The sequence below is a fragment of the Melanerpes formicivorus genome, unplaced genomic scaffold, assembly GCF_026170545.1.
Source record: "Melanerpes formicivorus ecotype bairdi unplaced genomic scaffold, bMelFor1.0.p_v2 SCAF_30, whole genome shotgun sequence".
Taxonomy (NCBI): Eukaryota; Metazoa; Chordata; class Aves; order Piciformes; family Picidae; genus Melanerpes; species Melanerpes formicivorus.
Genome location: NW_027142382.1, coordinates 2,846,179 through 2,858,284, shown reverse-complemented (window position 1 = coordinate 2,858,284; position 12,106 = coordinate 2,846,179). Strand labels below are relative to the sequence as shown.

The 12,106-nt window shown below is 38.6% G+C and overlaps 1 protein-coding gene across 1 annotated transcript in view; it reads left to right on the top strand.

Moving 5' to 3' along the window:
- The window catches only part of CFAP47 (cilia and flagella associated protein 47), a 299,349-nt gene that overhangs the window by 102,569 nt on the left and 184,674 nt on the right, over window positions 1-12,106 (top strand). The window contains exons 38-41 of the mRNA XM_068155062.1: window positions 2,122-2,272; window positions 3,982-4,070; window positions 4,934-5,020; window positions 10,010-10,086. Coding sequence (XP_068011163.1) covers window positions 2,122-2,272; window positions 3,982-4,070; window positions 4,934-5,020; window positions 10,010-10,086 — 404 coding nt within the window. The remainder of the gene's footprint in view (window positions 1-2,121; window positions 2,273-3,981; window positions 4,071-4,933; window positions 5,021-10,009; window positions 10,087-12,106) is intronic.

The window sequence follows — 12,106 nt, the reverse complement described above, 5'->3', positions numbered from 1 at the left end:
ATTGGAAAACCAATAAATCACACAATTCTGTCCTCTATTTTAGTTCTTGTTTGTCAGGCTGCACAGTTCCTATTTATTGTTTAATGGAGGAGGCTGATTAGTGTTAGGGAGAGGCTTCTCCTTTACTTTAGTTTCTGCTCTCTCTTCCAGAAGGACAAGGAACAAATCTGACATTTATAAATATAACATCTCCCTATATTTTAATAATTTCTTTAAAGTATTTTTTAAGTAACATTGCTTTTAGTAAATTAAGTTATTTTAAGTTTTTGCTATAGGTAAATTTTGAAATGTTTTAAACCACAGAGAATGATATTACAATGGAAGTATAAACCAGTCATCTGAGGGTTTGGTATCTATTTTGAGATATTCTGCTTGCAAATACAAAAGTATAGGTCTTACCTGTTTGGAGAAGGCTTTTTCTGCACTAGTTATGTGTGTAGAAAGGCAGAGTATCATTTTTCTGACCTTCATGCAACCTTAAGACATCATTCACAACATTACAGGCTGATTGTGAGAGCTTTAAAGGGCAAGCTTCAGCCACTAAACATTTTGTTTAAATAGTTACGGCACTAGCATCAATCAAGTCTAAACTTAACTCTTACCTACTCAAAACTCTCATTCCATGTAGCCTCCTCTTCTCCAGTTTCCCACCAGAGACTTGAGCTATTGCTTTTTTTCACCTCAACTTTATTAATTATTTGAAGGGGTTCTTTTTATTCATGTCTTTCTCAGTCTTTAATGAGAATTTGGTTAAGAACATCTAGACCTGCCTCACAACATGAATAGCAAAATGTCTGATTGTTTAACTCGCAAAAACCTGTTCAACTAAGTGTCCTGGTTTGAGGCCAGGCAGATCCTCTCTTGCCCCTGAAAGGGGTGAAAGAATGCCACTCACACAAATGCACTGCAGAAGTGATGGAAAGTTTAAATAGAAAAGCAGTAAGTGTTTGACAAAAGCTGCAAACACTGTGATAAAGATGCCCCAAAGCATACAGAGTCCCCTCAGCACACCCAAAAGCCTCCCAACATTTCCCTTCTCCCCACCTGAGGGTATACCCAAGACCCTCAGGGTTCTTTCTTCCCCTCCGCACTGCTACACTCGTCTCGGGCTAGCCAAGGTCTGAGTCTGCTTCCCCCTTCTCCTCCTGGCATTAGGTGTAGCCAGGCCTAAGAGACCCTGAGATACTCCCCCACCATCACCTGATAGGGAGTGTCTCCCACGGGAGCAGAGGGGGAAGAAAGAGGAAGAGAATGACTTTGCAGATGGATTTATAGGGCACAGGACATTATGGGTATGAAAGACACCATTTCCTGTGTCCACCTACTGGGCTGGACCCTCAGGACACTGGAGGTATAACTTGTGGGGCAGCAACAGGTGGCCCCCAGCCTAAACTGCCACACTAAGTTTTTCACAGGATCACAGGATGTCAGGGGTTGGAAGGGACCCAAAGAGATTATGGAGTCCAACGCCCCTGCCAGAGCAGGACCATACAGTCTAGCTCAGGTCACAGAGGAATGCATCCAGATGGGCCTTGAAAGTCTCCAGAGAAGGAGACTCCACAACCTCTCTGGGGAGCCTGTTCCAGTGGTCTGTGACCCTTACAGTAAAGAAGTTCCTTCTTGTGTTGAGGTGGAACCTCCTGTGCTGCAGCTTACATCCATTGCTCCTTGTCCTATCACATGGGGGAAGTGAGAAGAGCCTGTCCCCTCCCTCCTGACACCCAGCTCTCAGATATTTATAAACATTTATTAAATCCCCTCTAAATCTTCTACTTTCCAGACTAAAACTTGTTAACTTAGGGTAATACTATAAAGAAAGAGGCTTTCCTACGCCTAGAGTGTGTGGGAAGAAAAATTAAGCTACATGCTGAGGTCGTGAAAAGGCAAAAGGACTCAATATTATTCTTTTTCCATCTATATAGTTCTTCTATTAGAGTGTTTTAAGGTGCTCTTAAGCAGAAGATTGAACTACAACAAAGTACTTCAGAAGAAAAGAATTTTTCTAATCCCCTTCCCTTCCATAGGCTCTAAAAGGTGCTCCTGAAATGACATTTCAGAGTGATTTCTGAGTCATGATTTTGTGCCTATTTACACTACTGTTATTATTACTATTTTTCCTAGGAGGCAAACAAGTATAAATGTGAAATTCATTAGTCGGTTTCTGCGCCCTGCTGAAGCAGTGTTGCTACTGATCCCAAAGCATGTGGGTGGAATTCAAGGTGTCTCACTGACATTCTCTCTGAAATCTGAAGTCAAGCATATTGAGCCTGCTGTAAGTTTCTGTGTGCATGCTTAATAGTGTCACAAAAATGTTGTTAATCTGTGTGTTGTGTCAAACAAAACTGAACTGAGGTAAGAATACAAATGAAAATCAGCATTATCTACTGACACCTGAATTTTCAGATATCCAGTATTAGTCCATGTGCCTGCAGGGAAAAGCCTAGAGGAGTACCATAGCTTCTGAAGGGAATAAATCACACTTAGATCCTGAATAAATTTAAAATGTTGGCACTGATTGCTCTGAAAATAAATCCAAAGCCCTTTCACCATATGAATGCTTTTAGAAACTCCATTGCAGAGGCAATGTTATGCTTCAACCCAGTGACTTCAGGTGTCTGATGTAGATAGACAGTATATTTTTGTTAGATGCTGCTAGGTTTATCTGTGGGTTTTTTTTTAACTTTAGAAAGTCTGTAGGTTTAAGATATACCCAAGAAATAGAGCAGAGGTAGACATGTGTTACCAAACATTCATTGAGCAGATCTGGATATGTCCTCTTCTGAACTTAGCTGGTGTTTATGTGGCTTGCTTTATTTTGTTTCATTTTGATTTTTTTATGTGACTCTCTTTCCACTATAGCAAGAGATTATAATGCTAGAAGTGAAGGTCGAAGCAAGAGGAAAAGATAGATGACATGTAAAGATAAGAAGGAAAAAGGAAGATAGCTTCATCCTTGGCCTTTTGCTATCATTTGGAAGAATGTTTAAAATTTAAATGCATGTTTAAATAGTCTTTAGCTGTTCTTTGCTGTCAACAAAGCATAGAACTTAAATTCTATCAATTTTGTAGTCATCAGTGGTTAAACACATGGTTCCAGTCTGTGTAATCAGAATCGCACAGACTCACAGAATGTTAGGGGCTGCAAGGGACCTTGAAAGGTCATCTAGTCCAACCCTCCTGCCAGAGCAGGATCACCTATACCAGGTCACACTGAAATGCATCCAGGCAGGTTTTGAATATCTCTGGAGAGGGAGACTCCACAATCTCCCTGGGTAGTCTGTTCAGTGTTCTGTCACCCTCACAGTGAAAATTTTTTCCTCATGTTTCCATGGAACTTCCTATGCCTCAACTTCCACCTATTGCCCCTTGTGCTGTTGCTGGGCATCACAGAGAATTGCCTGACTCCATCTTCTTAGCACTCACCCTTTACATACTTATAAACATTAATGAGTCATGTATGCCCCTCCCCCTCCTCCATTATCATAGAATCAACCAGGTTGGAAGAGACCTCAAAGATCATCGAGTCCAACCTGTCACCACAGACCTCATGACTACTAAACCATGGCACCAAGTGCCATGTCCAATCCCCTCTTGAACACCTCCAAGGATAGTGACTCCACCATCTCCTTGGGCAGCACATTCCAATGGCTAACAACTCTCTCTGTGAAGAACTTTCTCCTCACCTCAAGCCTAAACCTCCCCTGGTGCATCTTGAGACTGTGTCCTCTTGTTCTGGTGCTGGTTGCCTGAGAGAAGAGGCCAACCCCTTCCTGGCTACAACCTCCCTTCAGGTAGTTGTAGAGAGCAATAAGGTCTCCCCTGAGCCTCCTCCTCTCCAGGTTGTACAATCCCAGCTCCCTCAGCCTCTCCTCACAGGGCTTGTATTATTGTAATATTTTCCTGTATGTTTATGTATTATACATGAATACAGTCTTGCAACTTTTTTTTTCCATATTGATGTAGATTTTTTTTGTCTTTTAGGATATATTGAAATGCAAATCCCCATGTTATGAGCTGAAAAAACTTACCCTGAATGTTACTAATCCCTTCAGGACTGATGGCATATTCAGGTAGACAATGTTTTAAAGACACGTCTTTAATGATCGTGCTGCTTTGTCAAGTCTCTTCCATAATTTTCTTCTTCTTAAAAATGTAAAACCTTGATGCTGAATTATAGAGATTTACATTAACAAATTTGCTGCAGGCACTATGAAGTGGAAGCTATCATAACAAATAATGAACACAAATAAGCCTTAATTGAAATCCATCTCAGTGTTAGCCATAAAGCTAGAGCTTTAATCAAATGAAGTTCATGAACCTTGCTTGTACTTTTGTGTTTGGCTGAGGTCCAGCCAAATTCCAAAGAGAAACAAAGGACATTAATTAATAGATGGTCATTTTCCCCCCAGTCTGCCTTCTCCTGCTGTTTAAATTTTCAGGCACACAAAAGGAAAACACATGCTTTTGCCCTGGGGCCCACACCACTATCAGTTAATCTAATATTTCATTTGCATGCATTGTCGACTGAACAACTACAGAGTTATTATAAATGTTGTTTTCTTAATACAAAAGAAATAGAGTACTGTGCCCCTTTAAAATCTGTTTATGTGGTCTGACTCCATGCTTTGTCTTTAGTCTTCTAGAGCCTAAGCTTTAGTTTGTGCCATTCATTTATTTACCAGAAACTTTTCCATAAAAAATTTGGCCTTTTTCACTGATCTGTTTAATAAGCATGCTGCAGAGGCTGCAAATTAAATTTCTCTTTTCTACCCAGGATGGATTTGGTATAGTCACCTCTAACAGGATATAAGATACAAGCTGAAATTAATAAGCTTCTTTGCAAAAATTTCATTTAAAAGTTAGAATAAACTGAATTTTGTCTTTGTTTTGTAAGTTAAAAATGTGATCATTATATATACTTGCCATACCCCAGGGTCATTTTGCTGGAATCCACAAGTAATTTAATACAGCCAGAGCAAGTATATCAAGCCATGCAAGTAAAGCAAGAGCAAATGTTGAGGTAAGTTCTTCACGGCAACTGCTAACTACAATTTTTTGAATGATACACTTCAATTAGTGTTACATCTTTGTGTATAGTTATCTGCATGCCTGCTGTAAAGAATTTTAGGTTAGGGCATGGAAAGATTGTAGAATTGTGTAACATTTAAAAACATTTTACAGATGACTTAAACACTGGACAAAAGATAAAACCTGTAAAAAATAAAAAGGTGTGCAATTCTGCTTATTGGAAAAAGTGTTAGAGAAACTAGGATTGAAAGGTGAGCTATGAAGGGTGGTTGTAGCCAGGAGGGGGTTAGTCTCTTCTCCCAGGCAACCAGCACCAGAACAAGAGGACACAGTCTCAAGCTGCACCAGGGGAAGTTTAGACCCAAGGTGAGGAGAAAGTTCTTCACAGAGAGAGCTGTTAGGCATTAGAATGGGCTGCCCAGGGAGGTGGTGGAGTCACCATCCGTGGAGGTGTTCAAGGGAGGATTGGACGTGGCACTTGGTGCAATGTAGTAGTCATGAGGTCTGTGGTGACAGGTTGGATTCAATGATCTTTGATGTCTTTTCCAACCTTATCGATTCTATGATTCTGTTGGTGCTGGGATATGGGAAACTGGTGACTTAGATGACTGAAATGCTGACAATTGGCTACAGCTCAGTGTAGCAGGATTAATTCTCATTCCTGGCATCAAGGAGGTAGAGATGTTTAAAGGTGCAATAGTTAAGTCAACTCCCTATTTGTAAATAAGTACTCTAGAATTCTAATTGTACTGAATTGTAAAGTGTACAGGTTCAATAGGCTTCTGGAGATGCAAGAAGAGAATAAGGGATTACTAGTGTGGATTTATTGACATAAATTAATACAATTTCATCTAGATTTAGCTGACCATGGACAGGAAATACAGAAGTAGAAGGAGAGTTCAAAGTAAGCTTAGTAAAGACAATAATGTCAAAGAATAAAAAATCAGAGAGCAATTTCAATGAGAGTCAAGGAAAGATAAAGAGGAAGATCTATTATTAAGGCTTATAGTACAAAAGAAGGTATTTCAGCTTTCACTTTCTCCATTTGTTAGACAGCGAGGTAATTACCAACAAACTTAGATTAACAGGCAGAGAGCTTTGTGGGCATGAAGAGATAGGATGTAAATCAGAATCATGGATAGTCAAGTTTAAAGGGGAAAGTGAGAATGAAAAAGGTTTGAGAACTAAAGATTTGTGTCAGTCATTGGACATGTCTCAGCATAGAGAAAGTGTGTTGGTATCTTGAATGGTACCCACTTAAAAAAAAAGGTATTTAATGAGAGCAAAAATTCAAGGTTACATTTAATAGTAACATTTAATACATTTAATACTAAAACTAAAGGAGAAGCACTTTCAATTATGAGATTTCTAGAGCTTCTCTGGATAACTTGTTAGAATGTCTCATAAAAATCATCATAAAGAATAATGTAATCTAGATCTACCCTCTTTTAGTTTATAACTGTTATCCCTTGTCCCATCCCTTACAGGCCCTGGTAAAAAGTCTGACTCTATCTTTGTTTTATGCCCCCTCTTTAAGCATTCAAAGGTTACAGTAGGATCTTCCTGTAGTCTTTTTTCAGGCTGAACAGCTTCAACTCTTTCAGCCTGTTTTTCATAGCAGAGGTATTTCAGCCCTCTGATTTTCATGGCCCTCCTCTGAACTTGCTTCAACAGGTCCATGTCTGTCTTATACTGGGGGCCTCAACTGCAAGTAGTATCTCACCTCAGCAGAGTGGAGAATTGTCTCCCTTGACCTGCTATACATGTTTCTTTTGTTGCAGTCTAAGATGCAATTTGCTTTGTGGACTGCAAATGTACATTGCTGGCTCATATCTAATATTTTTGTTTGTTTGCTTCATCAGCACCCTCAAGCCCTCTTCCACAGGGCTGCTCTAAAGCCATTCATCTCCCAGTTCATATCGATACAAACAGTCTGTGTAGGCTTATTGTATGTCAGCTTTAAGGTATTCTGCCTAATCCTTTTCCTTATTCCTCTGTGTACTAAAAGTGAAGGTGCTGAGCCAGGCTGTGAGTATAACCATGCTATTATACCTTCCTGATCTTAATTATATTCTCTTTGGTTTTGTTACTGAATGAGATGCTGTTTCTGAATGAGACCCAACATTTATGTCTGCTACAACACAATTTTATTTCTTTCTCCCTCTTATCTGCAGCTGCTTTGTTCATTGGGGTGAGAAAAAAATGGTCAAGAGAGATGTTCAATATCATGTCAAATCAGTGCAATGCATTTCTCCATTATTGAACTCTGAAAATAGGACTTATTAAAAGTATAGTTCATCCAAGTGAAGAAATGTGCACTTTGTATGTTCATGCAGCTTTTGATGATTTTTTTACTTTTCCAGTGATTCTTCTGCTGTAGTTCCTGTGGGTTTTTTTTGCAATCATGACTTGGCATTCTGATTCAAAGATAAAGCAATGAAAAATAGGACATTTTATATGAAATCTGTATTTTTATGAGCTACTTACAAATAAGTACAGAATAAATAGTATGTAGTACTAGCATACCTCAGAGATCATGTTCCTTTCTGAAAAGTACCCTTTAAGTATAAGTATTAAAATGAATCTCCAGGGTAGCATATTCTGAGGGTTTTACAAGTCCGTTTACTTGTGATTTTTTTTTCCTTAGCCCAGCAAGATTAACTATTTATTCTAAGAGAGACCCAATAGCTATCAAGTACTGTATGCAATAATTGTTTGCTGTAATGTGGTTCATTAAATTTTGCTGCGAGGGAAGAATGACTTTTATATGTAGGTAGTATTAAACCTGAGTCTAGAGCTGAATCTCACTGTATTTTATTTTTGGTGATATATTACAGTACATTTTTCAGCATCTATGAGCATTGTGCTTGCTGTAAATTAAGAAAACCCTCTCCTTCCTTAAGCACAACTACACTTATCTCCTATGAACAATAACAGGAATTATTTGTGAAGGAAGATAAAAACAAAAACAGATATAAAATCATATCAAGGAAATATGCTGAAGTAAAATTTGCTGAGGGAGATGGGAATAAGCAAAGAGGTTTTTGTTTTTCGGTATAACTGTTCTTTTCTACTACACTTCAGTTAGAATAGAATAGAATAAACCAGGTTGGAAGAGACCTTCAAGATCATCGCGTCCAACCCATCAACCAATCCAACCCACCTAAACAACTAACCCATGGCAACAAGCACCCCATCAAGTCTCCTCCTGAAAACCTCCAATGATGGTGACCACCACCTCCTCAGGCAGCGCATTCCAATGGGCAATCACTCTCTCTGTATAGAACTTCTTCCTAACATCCAGCCTAAACCTCCCCTGGTGCAGCCTGAGACTGTGTCCTCTTGTTCTGGTACTGGCTGCCTGGGAGAAGAGTTAGTTTTATTTGGCATTTTTTGGGGATTCTTTTTTTTCTTTTCTTTTTTTTTTGTACCCCTTGAGTCAAACACCTTTGTTCATAAATACATAAAAAATTAATTAACAAATTGACCTACCACCATAAGTGATTCAACAAGGATTCCACAAAGATGTGATGTGAGCTTGTTCCTTATATACCCTTGCAACAACACCAATTCTGTGAACATCAGTGTCAGACACCTTAACTGGGTGTTTGGTTCAGCCTTCCAGCACCACAGAATCTCAGAACATTAGAGGTTGGAAGTGACCTCCAGAGATCACTGAGTCCAACCCCCCTGCCAAATCAGGATCACCTAGGGTACTCAGCACAGGAATGCATCCAGGCAGGTTTTGAATGTCTCCAGAGAAGGAGACTCTACAACCTGTCTAGGCAGCCTGTTCCTGTGCTCTGTCACCCTCCTCATGTTGAGGTGAAATCTTCTATGTCCAAGCTTGTTACTGTCGTTTCTTGTCTTATTGTTGCATACCACCAAAAAGAGGTTGGCCCCTCCACTTGACACCCACCCCTCAGATATTTATAGACAATGATGAGATGCTCTCTCAGTCTTCTCTTCTCAAGACTAAACCAGATCTGTTTGTCAAAAGATTTCACAATTCATCGCTATAAGACAATGCTGCATCAAAATGCTGCAATCAAAACAGTGGTGCTTAAAAAAATGACATCTGGCCTCAGAAGTGTGTTCTGATAAAGTGGCAAAGGAAGACTGACATGCCCACAAGGGCTATAAATGTAAACCCGAGGGTGAGCACAGTCTATCTAAACTGAGTTTGGTTTACAGATATTTAGATGTATTCCTATAGTGTAGTTTTAGGGTGAAAACTTGGGAAGACTGAATAGAAGACAAATAGGAGTATCAGAGGAATGCAAGGCCTTGCCCCTCCACAGTGTGCCAGGGAATAATTCTTTGTCTATCCCATAGGATATTGAAATGATAAAGAGAAGAGTTGGGGCTGAAGTCCCACAGAAGTGTTATTGGGCTGGAGTACTTTGGGCTGGCAAAATGGTTGGGTTTATTTATTTAATTTTGGAAAATTTTGTTTGTTTGCTCTGTAGGGTTTGGGGTTTTTTACATGGAATTTTGCTTATGGGAATATTGCAGACATATGATACTGGTTATTTGAAGGGAGCATGGTCTGGCTCTGCTGTAAATATAACTACTAACTTAAGCAGAAGAGGTGGTATATAATGTTATTAGTAGGTAGATGGTTTGTATTGTTGTTTTGTTTCTTAAAAACATTCTATTTTCTACTCAGAGGTTCAGATTGGGTGCCAGAAAACTGTTTTTCATCATTTCAACTATTGAACATTGGAATAAACTCCCAAGGGAGGTGGTAGATTCCCCTACATTAGACAGTTTTAAGGCCCAGCTTGACTAGGTGCTTTGCCCTCTCATTTAAAGTATATTCTTACACTGCAAGGTTGGACTGGATGATCCTTGAGGTCCCTTCCAGCCTGGTATTCTATGGATCTATGAATTTATTCATAAAAAGTGGAATGAAGCTATCCATAATGGAAACATCCAGCTTCAGAGTATTGCTTTCATTTTATTTTTTTTTCCCTTTTAGTTCTGAAAAGAAAATACTGAATTTTAAAAATGAAGTGCTTCCTGAAGATCTAAATGAAGAGGACATCTTAAATTGCTGTAAGTATCTCTAGATAGGTAGAAACCAGATTGTTTACATAGGCAAGTTTTTTGACATTAAATTCTGTTCAGCAATTATTATTTATAGGTATGCTTAGTAATGGATTTCTAGGAGAGTTTAACTGAGTGCAATGATACCTAGGTCTGCAGTGTAGTTGTGATGATTTAACCATTGGAAAAAAAAAGAAAAAGGAAAACAAAAATAGATATCTATTTTGCTTCTTTTTTTTAAGTGCCCATGGGTTGGCTTCATGAGGGTCTGGTGTGGAGCCTTTGCAGCTTATGTAACTTATTTTTGCAAATACTCCTCAGGAGGGGTTGTGCATTTCTTGATCTTATTTCTTATGAAATGCCAGTCAACAGTTTTGTTAAAATTATATCAATCCAGAGCTACAGCCTTTTCTGAAGGCTGCGTCAAGTCCACTTGAGCAAAACTTGTAGGAATGCCCTTATGGAATTTATTTTATCCTCTTGGAAATTATTACTGTTCCCTCATGAGGTCACATGGAAGGCAGATTTATAACCATAACAATCTAACCCTCCTAGATATATCAATTATCTCATTGTATTCTGAATGTAATTAGGAACCAATACACAGTTCCTAAAAAGAAAAAAAGTATGTACCTTAGTAAGAGGGCTACAATTATTATACCAATTTGTGAATAGCTTACAAAGGTTTTAATAGCTTCAGTAGGGTTAGAGATACAGAGATATTTTTGATGGCATTTTGGGTCTTGGGAAAGAAAATTATGTTTTAGTTTCTTGTAGAATTACATTTTTATTTGAGAATAATTCCCCACTCTTCTGTCAATAACATGGTGAACAAAACCTGAAGAAGAGTCTTCTGCGTGTGTTTTCCACACTGACCTGAGAAAGCATGGAGGCAAGAGTCCCAAGTGGAGAACAATAGGAATTAGGAATAGTATATCGTCTTTTGGAACAGCCATAGTAAAAATGAAGAAAATAGTAAAGAAAAAAGCCCCTATATTATTTATTGTTACTTCTTTTCAGTTGTTTCAATTTCCCAGAATCCAGAAGGAAAGTGAGGAGAAAGGTCTTCTCACAAGAGTAGTTCAGTCTGCTCCACAGTTTGACATACTTTGAATGAGCACTTGAAATGAAGATGAGTTTGGAAGATAGTGTCCTATTTAGTAAAAAATTAGTTGCTCTTAGCACTGCCTTACCTTATTTGATGGAAGGGTAAAAGTGGGACTCCACTCCTCTTGGTGTTAGACTTAACTGTTGGTTAAAGCATAAATATTGACAAATTTGTAGTTTTATTGTTTCAAAACCAGTTTGGACTATGGAGAGAAAAGGTAGGTAGTAGCAATACCTACCTTCAGGTTTTGAGGGGTGAATCGAGTCTATTTAGTAGGCCAGATTTTGGTGTAGGTTTCTTATGTGGTCTTCACTAATTTTTATTACCTTCACTTTCACTTCTATTCTAAAGTCTACTGAACTGCACAGGAAGCTAGCCAGCCAATCCTGAATGAAAATCTATTTCTAAGGGGGTCTGCATTATTAAAATATGTTTAGGGATGAAAACACACAGTGGGAAAGTAGTCAAACTGTGCCAGTTTGAACCCTAAGCTTCTTAGTATTTTATGAAGCAAGCCCCTACTCAGCTCAATGCATTTGTGAAAGTGACACAAATGAAGAAGCAATCTTGCCAGTATTTACCTTTTGTCTGTCCTGCAGGGTTTCAAACTATAATGTAACATAGCCATTGCTACTGAGAGCAAGATTGTGTGTTTAAATGGTAAACTGTACTCTTCTCTCTGGCAGTAGTCATTTGCATATGGGCTATACATCCTTAAAGAGTTTTTGGTGGTGAGAACTGTCTGGTTTCCCTACCATTGTTTCTGTGGACAGAAGATTACAAGTAGTTAGCAAGATATATTTCAATAATACAGCATGCAATATTGCAGTGAATTTACATGAGGATACCAGTAAATACTGACTACTGGTTATCAATGTGCATTAAATACTGACTAATAGAGGCTGTTTATAGTATCCTTGT